This window comes from Felis catus, chromosome A2 (assembly GCF_018350175.1).
Source record: "Felis catus isolate Fca126 chromosome A2, F.catus_Fca126_mat1.0, whole genome shotgun sequence".
NCBI lineage: Eukaryota > Metazoa > Chordata > Mammalia > Carnivora > Felidae > Felis > Felis catus.
This window is the reverse complement of record NC_058369.1, coordinates 63,772,818-63,791,886: the sequence shown is the minus strand read 5'-3', so window position 1 is coordinate 63,791,886 and position 19,069 is coordinate 63,772,818. Positions and strand designations below refer to the sequence as shown.

General features: G+C 47.5%; 1 protein-coding gene across 1 annotated transcript in view; it reads right to left on the bottom strand.

Annotated features, from left to right (window-relative positions):
• Window positions 1-799: 799 nt before the first annotated feature.
• ABCA13 (ATP binding cassette subfamily A member 13) overlaps window positions 800-19,069 on the bottom strand; it is a 396,806-nt gene continuing 378,536 nt past the window's right edge. The window contains exons 60-62 of the mRNA XM_045052108.1: window positions 5,327-5,432; window positions 3,728-3,865; window positions 800-2,458 (exon numbers count right to left, since the gene is read on the bottom strand). Coding sequence (XP_044908043.1) covers window positions 2,363-2,458; window positions 3,728-3,865; window positions 5,327-5,432 — 340 coding nt within the window. The 3' untranslated portion in view covers window positions 800-2,362. The remainder of the gene's footprint in view (window positions 2,459-3,727; window positions 3,866-5,326; window positions 5,433-19,069) is intronic.

The window sequence follows — 19,069 nt, the reverse complement described above, 5'->3', positions numbered from 1 at the left end:
TCTATCCCCCACTTAGGAGGGGGGAGTTTGTGATTAAGCTGAAGTCTTCATGTCATATTCATGAATACCAAATAGTGGGGGAGGGTGGGTGCAGCAGCGGGGGGGGGGGTGGCAGTGGGGGACAATATTTCACAAAAGGTTTTAGAGTGATCGTGTTCTGCTATTTTTCAGTTTGACATCCACTAAACCAAGCCAACTATAACAGTCAGTCCCCCACTGTTTACTCTTCTAAAAATATACTCCTTGTTTGCTTTCTCCAATCCTGATTTTGGGTGAGGGTTTTTATCTATCCTGTGTTCAAATATCCAGGTGAAGATAAGCCACACGATAAAAGATAGGTTGCTGGAACCGGGGTAATCACTACGATATCTGCCTTATGAAGTACCATCCTCAGAATGCTTCCAAAAGAAGGAAGGTGGTTTAAAAGTCTCAGTTGTGTGACCGTAAGCCCAAAGGTCTTAAGACAAATGTCTAGCTGCGAAGGTGTAAAATATCTGCATGACTTATACATGCGGTGACATTTTCAACACTAACATAAGATCTGACCTTTTGTGTCCAGTCTTCTGGGGTATGGAGCTCGCACATACAAGTTTCTTTTCTCTTCCTGTTGACTGTTCGAAGGCCTACTGGGAAGCACCACCTCCAAGAAAACGGCAGCTCAAAGAATCCCCGAGAGCGGAACGTTGCAGACTCAATCAAATGTTAACCTTTTCAAGCTTTAAAAGATCTAGAGTGGATGCATTTCCCCCTTAGCTTTTTAAACTGGATCCCCTAACATGCAAAGAAATACACAACTTCGTTCCGAGAATCGGGCGACGCAAAAGCGCACCTCATTTATTCACTACAGTAGAACCATGTTCCCGGGTCTTGGGCTTTATTGATCAATTCAACAACAATCATAACAAAGGATTACATCCTCCACTTTGACAATGAGACTGTGTTAGAACAGGGGGGGGGGGGGGGGCGGGTGGCATCCTAAAACCCTAAATTGCAACTTCTTTAGGAAAGCGTGATTCATGTGATTCATGTGAAACTGAAATCATTCGAACAAAAACTCTCTGTGATTGGCTGAATCCTGACAAGTTAAAAAGATCTCTAGTATCGAATGGTATCAGGAAAAGACAGATTTTAGTGAAATCCTGCGTCTGGAAAGAAAAGGGACAGGAATCTCACAAGCTTTGGAACCCAAGCTACTATTACTCAAAACTTTAATTGGATAAGGTCGAACTTTCAAATGAAATGAATGCAGCTGTCCATGGAGATTTGAGAAAAAATGTTATTCAAAGAAGGTTGAGAAACATCTCAAAACTCAGAAACGCCTGGCAAGAAACCATTTTCAGGGACGGACACACTCGCTTCACGCCTGTTGCCATCAGATGCAGAATGTCAACCCGCCGTGGCCCTCTGGAGCCACTTCGCGGGACTTTGTATCTGAAGAGACTAGGGCAGTAACTCCGAGAATGGCTTAGTTGGTAGAAAATTTTCAAGTGTTTGGAAGGTAATGTTTATTTATTACGTATCGTACCAATTTTCCTGGCAAAATGAGAAGGTAACTAGACAGTGTGCGTCATTGATTTTAAAACCGAGAGAATGCCAGGAGGTATTAAGAAAATTAAGAAATTAAGAAAAACAGAATACATCCACATTATATTGCTTTCCGTACCTCCCTATATTTAAAATCTGCACAACTCTGGTAAAACTGTTATAAATGGCAGAGAGTACCCAGTTCAATTTACTCAATTTTGCTAAAGGGTTCACTAAAAAGCTCCTGAATTCTGATTTCTTTAAAAAAAAAAAGCAGCTTTTGTATGGAAAAAAAATGGCAATTTTCACATGTCCTACCATAGAACATCCAGAATTACAAAAAAAATGGTATTTAAATCCTTGAATTTTTATTTAGACACACATCAGCGTATCTAGTAAAATGGGGCAAAAATGGAAAATAGCCTGAGCTACTATTTCCTAAACAAATCAGTTGGGAAAGTTACTAGCCTTGGCCGCCTCAGTTTCCTTAAAGGTACAGTGAAATGTTCGGAACGGATGATCTCTGGCAGAGCCTTTCCAGCTCCAAGATGTCTCAGTCGGGACTCGAGGGTCCCTCGTGCCCCCGTCACCAAGAAGCCGGCCCCTCCTTGGCTTGACAAACCATGCAGGGGGATGCCCTAAAAGTCTACAGAAACCAGTCTTTGAGGTGGCTGGTTATCAGTTATCAGTTTCAAAAAGGAAATGAGAAAGTATGGATTTGACCAGCAAGAGCCAGACTCCCAGCACCTCCGGGGCACTCAGGCTCCTGTGATCCTCCAGGATGACTTGTTAACCAAAGACAAGGTATTATTCCTCTTAGAAACGTCTCCTTTCGTGCTTAGATAGGCAGGTGATCGGGCTGGTGACAGCCGGTGGATGGAGCCCGGGTACACGGTGAAGCTTTCTGTTGCTCGGTAACAAAATTAATAAATACCTGACGAAAGGATGAAAACCATCGTTAACGTGTAAGAACACTAGACCTTCTCTTCTCAACTATTAGACGAAGGGGCACCTTAAAGCACAGCCCCACTTGCCCCCCAAACCACAAGCCACTCATTCATACCACCCGCCTAGAAACCACCATAAGCAGGTAAGTCCTTTGAGGACAATTATTAGATCGCCTGGAAATTCTGGATGCCTCAAGTGCGGCTTGAGAAAGAAGCTGTGATTTAATTCTACATGCTGGCACTCAGTAAAGCGAGCACTTTGCTTCCCAAAGTCCACTAAGGATCACTTACAGCAGAGTCCCCTTAGACGTTCGGGGCGGGGGGGGGGGGGGCAAGCAAAACGAAGAAGGGAAGGTTAGCAGGGCACGATCTCCCCAGTGAACACCCACTCTGCTTGTCTACAAACTGGAGCCCTGCTAAATACGTACCTTTTTTTTTTAAGTTTATTTATTTTGAGAGGAGAGACAGAGACAACACAAGTGGGGGAGGGGCAGAGAGAGGGGGAGAGAGAGGAACTCAGGCTGGCTTAGCACTGTCAGGGCAGAGCCTGATGTGGGGCTCCAACCCAGCAAGCCGTGAGATCATGACCTGAGCTGAAGGTGGATGCTCAACCGACTGAGCCCGACAGCTAACAAGAAACAAACCATCCTGTGTTGTAAAACCAGTGAGTAGTTTAAAGAAAGAATGACCTCAAGAAGTAATCTGGCTACTTTTAAAATCAGCTGCAGGGGTAGGGGTGGGGGGTGCCTGGGTGGCTCAGTCGGTTAAGCATCTGACTTCGGCTCAGGTCACAATCTCGAGGTTTGTGGGTTCGAGCCCTGTATTGGGCTCTGTCCTGACAGCTCGGAGCCTGGAGCCTGCTTGGGATTCTGTGTCTCCCTCTCTCCGCCCCTGCCCCACTCGTGCTCTGTCGTCTTTCTCTCTCAAAAATAAATAAATGTTGGGGCGCCTGGGTGGCTCAGTCAGTTAAGCGTCCGACTTCAGCTCAGGTCACGATCTCGCGGTCCGTGAGTTCGAGCCCCGCATCGGGCTCTGGGCTGATGGCTCAGAGCCTGGAGCCTGCTTCCGATTCTGTGTCCCCCTCTCTCTCTGCCCCTCCCCCGTTCATGCTCTGTCTCTCTCTGTCTCAAAAATAAATAAACATTAAAAAAAATTAAAAAAAAATAATAAATGTTGAAAAAAATAATTAAAATCAGCTGGGGAGGCCTCAAGCAGGTACCAAAATGCAACCCGCCAATGTGTTCAAGATACAATACCTGTTCCAAAGTGGTTTGGTTGATGGAGTAACGTTGGATGCTCAGGAAGGTCTTATTGCCTTCCAGAACCCTGAACAGGTCGGCCAAGCACTCCCACTGCTTCGGCACGTGGTATTCCAGCAGGTTAAGACGCTGCCCCTAAAAGCCAAAAGCAAACTGTAAACCATATCACAAGACTGGCCGCCGTCACACAAAGTCGATCACAGGATATTTAACTGCTAAGTAAATGACATTTTTTTTTAAACCACACACCCAATTACCGGCTGGGGTGTGGGTCCGTTCTGGGTCCCCAGTGCGTGCGTACTGACGACTGATTCTGAGGCAGAGCAAGTGGGTGGTCCCCTCAAGGCCGAGTCGCCGATCTGCCCCTTATATGCCCCCCAACATGCCATAAGGGGGGGAAGAGCGCTTCAGGGGAGAGGGGGTACAGAGCACTAGCTGAGAAGGAGGACGTAACTGTCGAGTAAGGAGATGCACGGAGGACCTGAACTTGGTTGGGATGTGAGGAGAGATCCCTGTGGCCCTCACCATTAGCTGGTGGAGCAGCTCTTGGTGGGAGAGCAAACCTTCCGACCCCTGTCGGCACACGTGCAGAGCAGGGTAACAGCACGTGTGTCCTCGGGCTGTTTGGGGCCGTTCGTGAGCACGAACCACCGGCCTTGTACAGCATGCTTATCGATGGATTTCGCTCGGTGGCTCTTGTGGAAATAGACGGGTGACAGCTATTTTACAGACCAGAACCTATTAGAATTTATGACAAACGAGGACCACACAGCTATCCAAGGTATTCTACATACACGGCGCTTCTAAAATGCTACTGTGCGTAGGAATCACCGGGTCACGTCCTCAGATGCCGATCTGGATTTGGTTGGTAGGGGCTTGGGATCCTGCAGATCCTACCAGCGCCCAGGTGACAAAGACACTGCTGGTTCAGGGATCACTTGGCATCACGTTAGCGGAGGATTACGATCCAAGAACCATGCACCCCTCGTGAAAATAGTGCTGAAACCACCAAGCCTCTAACCCCCGCAGCAAATGCCTGGAAGAAATTCCTTTCTGCAATCTTTCCTTCCTGGACGAAACATGACTGGGCCCACGGGTAACAGGCCTACGAAACCACAGTTCACTCTGGGAGACCCAACAAAGTGGCCGGACGGGCTCATCATCCTTCACAGTGATCAAGCAACATGCGCTCGCCCTTTGCTATTTTCAGTGGGGAAGGGGGGAGCCTATGTTTTGCAACGAGGCTAAGACAATAGGCGAGGACTCCTAACGGCATGGAATTAAAACAGGGAACAAGGTAAATGTGCTTATAAGATTCCTTTTTAAAAAAAATTTTTTTAATGTTTATTTATTTTTGAGAGAGAGAGAGATAGAGTGAGAGCAGGGGAGGGGCAGAGAGAGAGGGAGACACAGAACCCGAAATAGGCTCCAGGCTCTGAGCTGTCAGCACAGAGCCCAACATGGGGCTTGAACACATGAACAGTGAGATCATGACCTGAGCTGAAGTTGGACGCCCAAATGACTGAGCCACCCAGACGCCCCTTCTCAGATTTCTTGTGCTCAAAACAAAGAAGTCATATAGAATATCAGCACTACCTTAAACTGGATCCCTGGAAAATGGAGCTTCAAGCAGTCAGAAACCACACTGTGTGGACTGGTTTCCTTACAGAGCCAAATCTTGACTGTATAGCCATCACCGAACCTGAAAGTTAAACGAAATTAAAATACGGTTACAGCTCTTTGGACGTAAGACGGGCAACTTCCAAGTCCATTTCTGCAGGGCTCCAGAAAAGAAAGTCAGTATGCCAAATCAGTGGGAGATTTCAGATCTTCAAATATACAATACTCAGAAGTTAATTATAACTCAGTGATGCCATTTTCTGTACTCCACTGACACAGACACGGATTGATCTTTAAAAACAAAACCAGCAAGCCCTGGAATCAATGCTCATTCAGTAAAAGAGGGAAGCTGAACGCAGACTGAAAGTAGAGTGCCGAGCTCGAGATATCGGAGCCAGGACGAAGACCAGTCCTGATATACACTGCTGCCCCAGGTCCGCGGTGATTAAGTGTGGGGGCGGAAGGCGACAGGGAGCACCCAAGCAGTCAGCGGGGCGATCGCTTCTTCATCCCATAAAACAACCCTCCCAAGCATCCCCTGACCCAGCAGGTGCGGTCACTGCAGGATGTTGCTGCCTGGGAGGTCCGGTTCCCAACGCCGCAGAGCTGTGGCCGGGCGACCACACGTGTGGTGACAGCCACACCACAGAGCGATCTCTGAGAGTCACCTCCAGGAATTTATGGGGCTTCCAAAAATAGGTTTGTGATTCCACCACCCTATCCCAGGCGCCTCGCGTGGTGCTGGGCACATAACAGCATCTCAGTAAAGATCCATGAATACACCATGAAGACAGCAGATCTGTCGATTTTGTTCACAAACAGATCAATCCCAAGTACCCAGAACTAATAACGATGAGTTGAATGAATGAACGAATGAATGAATGAATGAATGAATGAACCAAATGGCATGCCCAGACCTTTACAAGCACCTTCATTTACTTAAATGCAACACAAAATTTAAGTAAATTTGTCGTAAGTGAGGTTGACCCCAAGATGCTTACGGTCAAATCATTTTTCAGGTGCATCCGTCTGGTGCAGAAGGAGCCCCAAGATAATGTGACTCTGCTCAGGGACACGGAGCACCCGAGATCCTAATCCGGGTTCTGATTTCCTGCTCCTGCCCTGACTTTAAATTTCCCCCGAGATGTGAGCCTGGCCCCAACCTCCCCCACCATCCAGGGCTGATGGTCTGGAGTCCACCTGCTCATGGCTGAGAGACCGTAGAGGACTCTGATGAAACAGAAATGAAAGCAGACAGAGAAACACCACTGGCCCATCTCCTGAGCTGCCCCGGAGCCTTCGTGAAGGCCCGCGCTGGGTCAGTGCCGGAGCGTGAGTCCTGGCTGCTCCCATGCTCGGGAGCAGGGCTCACCTGCCGTGTGGCCCGCTCACCCGGCTCCTCCAGCCTGCCTTCATCACAGCCTCCCAAGTGGGGGTGTGTTTCCACATCTCACGTGGGGAATCGTGTCCACGCAGGAAGTCATGTCTTGGGGGCATGGCGGAGGACAGGTGTGCTTCTGGTCTGCTCGTCGTTCTGAGTCTGACGGTGTGTGTGCCATTGACGCCGAGCCCCGGTGGCCGGCCGGGTTAGAACACATCCCCTCCCTCCACGTCCCAGACGTGGGACCCGGGCATCACATCTTCACGTCGGGGAAGGGGTAACACCACCAGCTGCCTGCTGCCTGTTAAGGGTGTCAGGGGACTGAATGATTTTCTCGGAAACCACCCGGGACCGTGTCTGGCACTGAGCGAGTTAAGTAAATACATACCCAGTGAAATTTAGTTTCTGCCAAGGACGGGACCCAAATGGAAGAACACTGGCTTTGGCGTCAAGGACCTCACGTGTATTCGGGAAACACAGATGAACCCATTAGAACACGGATCGGAAGCACGTAGGACATAAAGCACAAAGGTGGGAGGGGACAGTGCGCACAGATGACATCACTCCTCCAGGTACGTAGGGATCCACGCACCATCAGCGGAAACCACATCTCTAGGGTCACGTTTTGCTAGCGCATTTGGAAAAACCCATGCTAAATTCTCACTATAAACATACACGTTGATATTCAAAAATCTTTCAGATGAGGTTTCCTTTGAACTAAGTCACTTCCAACTTTACTCCAGACGATCCGAATTACAACACTCTTTACGAAAAAAAAACCAACAACAACAACAACAAAAAAAGCTTCACAAGAAAACGTTCCTGAAAGAGGCTGGCAAGCGTCTGAGGATCTCTCTGGGGTAGTCAACAAGACTTCTGGGCAGAAGATTATAGAATTCATTTATGATGCAAGAATCTAATTTATGTTAGCTTTACTTTCTCATTTCTGCCTATAACCTACACGTTTACGCCAATGAGCCAAACTCAGAAGGGATTTGTTTGATTCGGGCGCTTTCTAGTCTAAAGGCTTTCAGAGCAGCACCCGTCCTTCGTTTACCTATCCCGTCATTGGTCTAACACGCCTGAACGACCCACCGGGTCCACATCAGGGAAACGTACTCCGTGTGCTCTTCCAACCTCCGTGTGCACGGAACAGGACAGGGGGCATTTCCTCTCTGTAAAATGTGGAATTGGGAGGCCCAGAGAGGTCTGGAGACTACACTGTCAGCTTTCTCTGGCAGAGATGGGACACTCTAGCCGTCCTACTCCAAAACTGTGTCTCTTCGTCATAGCTGCCCTTTTTGTTTCAACCAGTTAATTCTGGTTCAGAAAATACTCCAATCACCGCCCAGGCCAGTCAGGATGGTCGCAAGGAGGGTAGATCCAAGGTATCTGCATGAAGACAGCCTCAGACTAATAAATCAGTAGCAGCACCTGGTGGGCAACCCCAGCAACCGTCCCGGGGGGGGGGGGGGGGGGGACATGGTCTTGGCAAAGAGCCTCCACAGGCTTCTGAGTTTACAGGCAAGATTGGGTTGCTGACACAGCTTCACAATAAAGAGCAGTTGGACCCGCGTCACATCTCTCTCCAGGAAGATCCCTCTCTACGGCCAGGGTGTCACTTTCCTAAACGACAGCCTGCAGACCCAGCTTTCAGAGCCTGGACCAAAGCTGCCACGGGGAACGGCCAGCAGAAGGGCCTGTGCCAGCCTCAAGGCCGAGGTCTCCCATTCAAAGCCAAACTCAGTCCACCGGATTCTCTGTGATGTGACGGGTGCCTTCCTCTGTGACCCAGACCAGCTCACCCTTCCTCCGAGCACTGAACGCGCGTATTCACTGCTCAGAGCGCGAGACCTGCTCGGGGCGTGGGGGTTTTGCGGGGAAGGCCCTGCTGAGCTGTCGGGGAACCGGGACGCCCTCCCCTTGTGCCCCCAGGTACGGGGAGCCTCCTTCTAGCGCCTTGGCTGTCACGGGAGAGCTGCTGGAAGCCAGGAATCTTCTTCCCGGGAGCACAGGTCCTACTGATGAGATAATGATGCAGTCTGATGCAGTCACAACCACATTCCCTTCTTCACTGAATAGCAAAATGTTCCACGTGGTTCTAGAACTTTTTCCTTCTTCTTGGAATAACTGAGGGGCGTCCCTAGAAAGCAGGACGCAAGAGCCACGTCTGCAGGAGGGATGAACAGGTGGGCTCATCTCCGGATGACAGTGTTTCGCCCGACAAGCAGGCAATGCAGCTTGTTGTGTGTGTGGGGCAAGCAGGGGGGGGGGGGAAGGTCACATTGTAAGACCCGCTCACTCGTCTGGCCTCCTGCCCATCCCCCTCGTCTCTGAACCTCCTCCTTCACGTCACAGATGCCCCGGAATCAAGGTGGCTTTTGAAAGCTGACAACGTTATGGGTGATTTCCTACATCTCTCGGACTTAACAAACAGGCATCTCCTTCTTGTTTTCCTTTTCATTTCGGAAGAGAAAGTGGGAATACAAATGTGGCCATTAGCCACGCCGCTGAAATCCCGACACCACAATTTCCATTCTGAGTAACAGGAGACAACTTCCACTTGAGGCAGAAGGATCCAGAAAGGTTCTTCATTGTTGAAATGGGTCACTGATGGGATTTTCTGATTCTGAACAGGACCACAAAAGTTCCTAACCGGGTAATAATCCTCCTGCATGAAAGCAGAGGTCTAGGCGTGGCTGGGTGGTTCAGTTTGTTGAGCACCTGACTCTTGGTTTCGGCTCAGGTCATGAAACCGGGGTCATGAGTTCCAGCCCTGCGTGGGGCTCCGTGCTGAGAGCACAGAGCCTGCTTGGGATTCTCTCTCTCCTTCTCTCCCTCTCTCCCTCCCCCTCCCCAACTCGTACTCTCTCTCTCTCTCTCTTTCAAAATAAATAAGTAAACTTTAAAAAAGAAAAGCAAAGGTCTGTAAGACAACTACAAAAATCATTTCAGGGAGCAGGCTGGGTCACTTTCCAAAGAGCATTTTCTTTCTGTGTTTCCCAAAGCCACCGTAGCAATCAGAAAACACACAGAAGACAAAGAAGGAGGTCAGGCGGTCTTATCGTTCATAGGACTCTGGGCACAGACCCCCGTAAATTTCCAGAAGATAGCACAGACACTAAAAGGAAAATCCTATGAAGTGGCACGTGTTCCTAAGGAAAAAAAAAATCCAACGCCTGGTTACCTAAGAGAATGGCATTTCTGCGGGTCGGGTGCCCATCCATCCAGGGTGGCATAAGAGCCAGGAGGGAAAGGGAAACGTAGCTGGCGCCGATGTTCTGCCACATCAGACATCATAATGTGGCCGACGCTGGGGATGTCGCTGCTGCGGGGGCCACCAGGCTGGTCTCACGCCACGGGCGCCCGACAGGCAGTGGGAGCAAAGGCGGCCACGCTCGTCCTGGGTCTTCTCCGTGAGGTCACCGACGTCATCGAGCCAACACCCCGTGGAGGCGGACGGGGCGGCTGACTCCCCGGCTTGATGAGCGTCGCCGGAGAGAAGCCCCGAGGACTTGGCAGGGGGAGACGCGGACGAGGAAGACGACACCGCCACTCACACGACGACGAGCCTTCACAGCCAGACGCCGCCCGGCCACCCCCCTGCAAACACCCCGGCTTCGTGCAGCATCTCAGCGGAGGGGAGGGTTCTTGCCGGCACAGAAGCAAACTCTTCTCTCCCCGTGGAGGTGATCTGGGGGTGATGGCCCTTTCGGAAGGTGCGATGAAAGCTCTTCTGCGTTCAGGTTCTACCGACTCTAGTTGGACCCCATGCAGCAGAGCCTTTAAAGCAGTTAATAGGAGGGGCACCTGGGGGGCTCAGTCGGTGAAGTGTCTGACTCTTGATTTCGGCCCGGGCCATGATCTTACAGTTCGTGAGTTCGAGCCCCACACTGGGTTCGGCGTTGACAGTGCAGAGCCTGCTTGGGATTCTGTCTCCCTCCCTGTCCCTCCCTGTCCCCCCCCCCCCCCCGTTGCTCGTTCCCTCTCTCCCACTCTCCCTCCCCCCAACTCTCAAGATAAATAAATACACCTTAAAAAAACAACAAAAAGATAATAATAGAGTAATAAGAAAAATGAATGGTTCTCTTAGCAGACGGGAATTGCTTTTAGGTGCAGCACCACCCCCCTTGTCGAGAAGACACTTTGATAAGGCAGATTAGAGCAAAAGTCTCTGGGCCTGAATGTGGCTGAGACGTTCCTGCTGGACCCCAGGCGGGCACGTGTGGGCAGCCCGGGGAGGCAAGAGAACAAGGAAAAGGGAATTCGGGCTGGGCCAGGTGGATGGAAAGCTCTGAGGCCACCTCGCTCCCACGTCCACACTCAACAGGGAAGCGCCTGAGGTCACAGGTGCTTGAGAAAAATGTGCTGGGGGCTGTGAACAACGAGAGAGGCCACAGCTGGATTGACCCGGCTCCCAGCCCAGGCAGCTGGCGCTCAGGGGGGATCCCAAGTACCCCCTTGGTACCAGGGGGGACCCGTCAGGTACACAGTCGACCTGATGCACCAGGAATTCACAGAACCCTCGCGGGCATCAAATCAAACAGGTCTTCCTACGAGTCCCGTGGGCAGGGAAGGCCCCAGTGACAGAGGGGTTGTCAAGACGAATCATCGAAACGGGGACCATTTTCCTAGTCTGACGCCGGATCCCTCGAACCACAGATTACAAACCAGATGATCAGTAACGAAGCACATATTAGCAGGGACCAGCTTTCTACAATACGTTGCCGGGTGTGTATGCAGAAAGCGACTCCCCAGTTTCTCCATAAACGACTTGCTGGACTGATTTCCCAGAGACGGTCTCATCAAAGGGCTGGTACGTGCCCTTCCCGAATGTCACCGAGTCATTCAGATGTGCTTTTACAACTAGACACACGCACAATAGTGGGAGGGGAACAGGTGCTCGTAAAGCCTCAGAAACAATGAGCCTGAGCGCCCCGTTTCTTAACATATTTTACTTATTTAGGGGGAGAGCCCAAGTGGGGGAGGGGCAGAGAGCGAGGGAGACACAGAATCCGAAGCGGGCTCCAGGCTCAGAGCCGTTGGCACAGAGTCCGACGTGGGGCTCGAACTCACGAGCGGCGAGATCACGACCTGAGCCAAAGTCGGACGCTCCACTGACGGAGCCACCCAGACGACCCTCAGTGCCCCATTTTAAGGTCACAGTCATGTTGGGGGGTAGGTATGAAATCAGTATCGAGTGGGCGTAAACGGACGTTTTTGAAAAAGGGTGGCCAGACTTCTGGCACGATGCTGTAAGTGCTCCACGGACCCATTTCCCAGCAAAAATGCTGAGAATTATCAACAGCAACTACTTACAAGGTCTGGAAATGGTCTTTAGGGCAGACGGAAGTGAAAGAACACGAACTCAGAAAGTCCAGGGAGGGGCACCTGGGTGGCTGAGTCAGTTAGGCGCCTCACTCTTGCTTTTGGCTCAGGTCATGATCTCCCAGTTCATGAGTTCGAGCCCCATATCGGGCTCTGTGCTGACAGTGCAGAGCCTGCTTGGGATTCTCTCTCTCTCTCTCTCTCTCTCTCCCCCCCCCTCCCCCACTCATGCTCTGTCTCTCTCTTTCTCCGCCCCCACCCCTCACTCATGCTCTGTCTCTCTCTCTCTCTCAAAATAAATAAACATTAAAAAAATTGTTTAAGTCTAAGGAAACTAAGAAGAGTGAGACCCTGTGGCATCTGACCTGAGCCCCATTCTCTGCGAGCTGCTCCCAGCCCAGCAGGACAGAACCCGCACACCAGACAATGCTATCAGAGCACACGGGCCTCCTCCCAGCTCCCGGCCGGAGCCCCACCTCCCTGGCAGGACCAGAGTGCCACCGTGCCCCATCCCGCCCCCACCCTGGTACCTACTGTGGAGGCTGAGTTCTGGAAAATTCGACAAGACGTGGGGGCTTCCCTCTTCCGCCCAGCCCTCACTCATGGCATGAGGATCTCCACTGGGCGGACAGAGAGAAAGGAAAGCTCACCCCTTGCTCTGGCTCCCGCCCTGGGTGGCCCTAACGGCAGGCGCACGCCGAAGGGGACCCGAGGCCAATGCCCACCCTGCAGCGTGGGGCACTCAGCTCCTGAACGAGGTGTCGCTCCAACAGACGCCTACCGCTGTCCTCATACCCCGTTCCACAGCCACAGCTCGGAGACTCTGCCTTGGAAGAGAATCAGGCCATGAGGCAGGTGACTCCCAGTCTCTCCCCAAAGGGTCTGACCCTATTTGCAGCAGAGCGTGGAGAAGTTCCAGCCCAAGGCCCTCATGAGAGTCAGCAGAGGTTGCTGTAAGAGGCGAGGGGGGCGTGGGGGCATGCGCTGCACACACAGGCCAACTGGCTGGTGTGCGGGACGGAACCGAGGAAAGAGCACACTGGAAGGAGCCTCCTGCGGTCACAGCAAAGCTCAAACACTGGCCGTGGGAAGCGTCCGTTCAAAGAAGCCCAAATTCGACTGGATTACGCTGTGGAGCATTTTACGTCCCAGGGCACTGTTGACATCAGTAGCAATCAGTGATGCTAACAGCTGGGCGTGGTCAAGGAGTGAGGCACAAGGCTCTGGGCAAAGCACCATCACCCTCTGGGGTGACTGTGGGCACACCCTGGGCTGCCCCCTGAGAAGCCTCATCAGACGACTCACACGGTGATGGGGGCAGAAACGGGCTTCGCTAAAACTAACCAAATAATCACTAAACACAGAAACAAGCAGAAAACCGTAAGAAGCCCAAGGCGGAAGCCAATGCCCAGAATTGCTGCAACGTATCATCAAAATGCCCGGTTTCCAATAAAAAATTATGACACATAGACAGAAACAGGAAAGTATGACCCATACGCCAAAAAAATAAATAAAACCAAACCAAACCAAAACAAAACGTTAAGCAACAGAAAGTGTTTCTGAAAGCAGCCAGATGGTGGATTCACAAAGACTTCCAAGTGGTGATTGTAGATACGCTGAAAGAACACAAAGAAACTGTGATTAAAGAAGCAGAGGAAGGTAGGAGAGCATCGCATCGAATACAGCAAATACAGACGGTCGGGGAAGAGACAGACACTCACGGAGACGCATGTGGGAACGCCAGGGCTGAATAATACGGATGAAATAAAAACGCACTCCAGAGGCTCCGGAGTCTGACTCTGCAAAAGGAAGGATTCGTAAGCTGGAAGGTAGGTTGATAGAAGTTATGTAATCAAAACACAGACAGAAATGAATGAAGGAGAATGAGCAGAGCCTCAGGTGAGTGTGGGACCCCGTGAACGAGATGAACAGGGGACTCCTCACCAGAAGTAACAGAGAACAGAACCCACTGAAATGTTACCATTTAATTACATTTAAACACTTAAAGTGCTCAAAAAAACCCCAAAAACCCATAAAAACTGCCAGTCAAGAATCCTATGTCCACAAATGTTATCTTTCAAAATGAAGGCAAAATGAAAACATTTCCAGTTAAAACTGGGAGAATTTAACTGGATTCTCAATCCAAGAAATACTGAACTAAGAACTTACTTTAGCCTCAAGGTGGGTTCCAGACAGTCATTTAAATCCATGTGAAAAGGTGACTATATAATTACAACAGACAGGAAAAACACGTATCCTCTCTCCTTTCTTCCCTTAACTGATTTTAAAAGCAATTATATAAACAATATGTAGTTGTGTTATTGGGCCTATCACATAAAAATGCAGTCAACATGCCAGCAACAGCCCAAAGGAAGCGAGAGGAAGCAAAGCTGTGTCCACCTATGAAAGGCACTTCAGGTGACAACTTCGATCCACAGGAAAAGGGTAAGGGAACAAGGAATGTTATGTAAGGAAGGGGATATAACAAAAGCTATAAATATATACTTGCTCTCCTTTGTGACAGCTTCTTTAGAAGACTGAAATATGTAAAAAATGATATGCAGTGATAATTACAGCCACCTGTTTTGGGTGGTAACACTGATAAATGTTATGTGCGTAGCCATGATAACCCAGAGGCAGGAATGCGATATGGGACATTTCTGTGTTTCACTGGAGCTAAGTTAGCTTCAACCTGAAGCTAATTCTGGTGAGTTAGTATGTATATGGTAAGCCCCAGAGCATCCACGAAGGCTATAACAAAAATATATAGGTATAGTGGAAAAATCACCAAGAAATTAATATGCTGTGTTAGAAGATGTTAGAAAACAGGGGCACCTTGGTGGCTCAGTCAGTTGAGCATCCAACATTGGCTAGGGTCACGATCATGTTCTGTGAGTTTGAGCCCTGCGTTGGGCTCTCTGTTGTCAGCACAGACCCTCTGTCCCCCTCGCTCCCTGCCCCTCCCCCACTTGCATTCTGTCTCTCGAAAATAAACATTTAAAATAATAATAATAATAATAATGTTGGGTAGAACAGCCTGGAAAAAGATGAACAAGGAAATAGCAAACTTTAACAACCCACTATAAACCAACAATACCTAAAAGCCATCTGTAGCGCTCCCTACCAAACAGAACACTATATATTATTCTCAAGTACACATAGAACCTTCTCCAGGACAGACCATATAGAAGGCCATAAAGCAAACTTCACTAAACTTAAAAGGATAGGGGCGCCTGGGTGGCTCCAGTCAGTTGAGCGTCCAACTTTGGCTCAGGTCATGATCTCACAGTTAACAAGTACAAGCCTCGCACTGGGCTCTGTACTGATGGCTCAGGGCCTGGAGCCTGCTTTGGATTCTGTATCTCCCTCTCTCTCTGTCCCTCCCCCGCTCATGCTCTGTCTCTCTCTGTCTCAAAAATAAACATTAAAAAAAAACTTAAAAGGACAGAAATAATGACACGTACATTCTCTGATAATGAGGATATGAAATTAGAAATACATTACAGAAAGGCTTTGGAAAATTAATAAAAAAATTAAACAAAATCCCCTAAATAATCAATAAGCCAAAGAATAAATCACAGGAAAAATTAGAAAATGCGTTGCGATAAAAGGAAATGAAAGCTCAAAGTACTAAATGTGTGGGGTGCAGTTAAAGCAACACTTAGAGAAAAATGTACAGTTTCAAATAACTATATTAAAAAATTAAGAAAGATCAGAAAACAATAACCTAATCTACTATCTAAGACACCAGAAGGGCAAACTAAACTTAAGAAGAAGGAAGGAAACAATTAAGATCAGAGTGGAATTTAATGAGCTAGAGAAAAGGAAAGGAACAGAGAAAAATCAATGCAACAAAAAAGCTAGTCCTTTGAAATAATCAGCAAAACTAACAAACCTTTAGTTAAATTAATCAAGTAAAAAAGACTCCTAATTTCTAGAATCAGAAAGGAAAGATGAGGCATTACTACCAACCTTAAAAAACAGAAAGGATTGGGGCGCCTGGGTGGCGCAGTCGGTTAAGCGTCCGACTTCAGCCAGGTCACGATCTCGCGGTCCGTGAGTTCGAGCCCCGCGTCAAGCTCTGGGCTGATGGCTCAGAGCCTGGAGCCTGTTTCCGATTCTGTGTCTCCCTCTCTCTCTGCCCCTCCCCCGTTCATGCTCTGTCTCTCTCTGTCCCAAAAATAAATAAACGTTGAAAAAAAAATTAAAAAAAAAAAACCAGAAAGGATTATAGAATAATACTATGAACGATTGTATTCCAATATATTATATACATCAGGTGAAATGGACACATTCCTAGAAAGACAAAACCTACCAAAACTGACTCAGGAATACAAAAACTATATAAATAGACCTATAGTAAGTAAAGAGATCAAATTCAGATGCATCATTTAAAAATTACTGGTAAAGAAAATGCCAGACCCAGATGGCTTCACTAGTGAATTCTAACAAAGATTGAAAGAAAAACTAATACCGAATATTTAAAAATCCTTTAAAAACTAGAAAGGAAGGAACACTTGTGAGCAACAACAACAACAACAAAAGCTATAGACAACTGTCTACGATGAACATGGACACAAAAATGCTCCACAAAACACTAACGAATTAAATATGGCAACGTAGAGAAAGAGGAACCACGAGCAAGTGAGATCTATCCCGGGGCTGCAAGATTGGCTTCACATCTGAAAATCAGCTAATGTGACACATAACATGATTATCTGAATTGTTACAGAGAAAGCATTTGACAAAATCCAACATTTTTTTATGATACAAACATTCAACAAATACCAATAGGAATTGAAGAAAAGTTTCTCAACTGATAAAGGGTGCTAAGGAAAACCCACAACAAGCATGATGCTTAATGAAGAAAACCTGGGGCATTCCTCCTACGTGAATGTGTACAGTCTCACATCTATTCAACATTGTACTAGACCAAGAAAAGGAAATAAAAAGCATCCATATTGGAAATGAAGAGTAAAACTGTATTTATAAATGGCATGATGTGTATATAGAAGTATCTAAGGAATTCACTGAATACTATTAGAAATAATCAGTAAGTTCAGCATGATTCCAAGACACAAGTTCAACACACAAAAAATAAATCATATTTCTACACACTTGCAATGAACAATTCAAAACATGAAATTAAGAAAACAACTACATTTACAGTAACATCAAAATAGTTACTTAGGATTATATTTAACAAAATAAGTGTAAAACCTAGGATTTGTGACTAGAAAACATTGTTAAAAGATAATTAAAGAAGGTTTAAGTAAATAAACATATCAGGTTCACGGACAGGAAGACTTGACCTTGTTAACGTGGCAATACTCCTCAAATTGATCTACAGATTCAGCACAATCCTTCTTAGAATCCCTGCTGACTTCTTTGTAGAAATGACAAGCTGATTCCAACATTCATAGGGACCTGGGCCATGCAATGGACCTAGACCAGCCAAATACTCTTGAAAAGGAGGAACAAAATTGGAGGGCTAACACTTCCCGATTTCAAAACTTACTACGAAGCAACAGTAATCAACACAGTGTGGTATCAGGATCAACATATACATCAATGAAATAGAATTGAGAGTCCAGAAATAAACCTGTAGGTCTGTGGTCAATTGATTTTTTGACAATGTTGCCCAAACCATTCAATGGAAAGAGTAATCTTTCCACAAACGGTGCTGGCAGAACTGGATAGTGCACCCAAAAGAAAGAATATGGAACTCTACCTCCCACACAGTTATAAAAAATTTAACTCAAAATTGTGAATAAAATAAAAGGACATGCATGTGTATAGCAGCATTATCTCCAAGAGCCAAATTATGGAGGCAGTGCAAGTGTCCAACGACTGATGAACGGATAAAGATGGGGTATGTATGTATATGTACAAAATGGAGTATTATTCAGCCATAAAAAAGAATGAAATGTTGCCATCTGCAACAACACGGATAGATCTAAGGAGCATTATGCTATGCAACACAGACCAGGCAAAGAAAATATCATATGATTTCACTCATGTATGGAATTAAAAAAACAAAACAGAATAAATGGACAAAATGCCAAAACAATCGAGAGACAACCCAAAAACCAGACTCTTAGCTATAGTTAACAAAGTAAACGTTACCAGAGGGGAGGTGAGTTGAGGGGTGGGGGAAATACATGACGGGGGTTAAGAGCACAATTCTCTTGATGGACACTAAGGTATGGAACCGCTGACTCAACACCTGGAAATAATATAGCACTGTATGTTAACTACACTGGAACTTTTTAAAAATGGATCAAATACCTAAATGGAAATGTTCAAAACTCTTAGAATCACACAAGGTGTAAATTTTCACAGTCTCTGATTTCACAGCAGATACTTAGGACACCAAAAGCATGAAAAACAAAAGAAAAGGTAAATTGGGCTTTATTCAAATTAAAAACATCTGTGCCTCAAAGGATGTTATCAAGAAAGGACACGGCAAACCATGTATCGGAAAATATAATATTCGCACATCCAACACCTGATAAGGGATTTGTATTTAGGATACAGAACTCCCCGAGTCGATAATAAAAAGACAAGCCATATTTTGAAATGGGCAAAGGATGTGAATAGACATTTCTTCACAGAAGATACACGAATGTCCCATCAGCACATGGAAATAGGTTTGAAATCAGGAGTAATCAGGGAAGCAGAGATCAAAATCACCACGAGATTCTACTTACTTCACACTCATTGGGACGGGAAATAAAAAGTAATGGTGAAGCCGTTGGGGAAACTGGAACCCTCGTTCACTGACAAGAATGTAAAATGGTGCAGCCAGTTTGTAAAATAGCGTGATGGTTCCTTAAATGGCGAGGCACAGAGTCAATATATGACCCAGCAGCTTTGCTCCAAGGTACGTATCCCCCCAAATAAAAAGATGTGTCCCACAAAAACTCTGTTTACAGCAACATTATGCCTAACAGACCAAAGGCGGTGCCAACCCATCACCGATGGATGCAACTGATGGCACAGCCCATCAA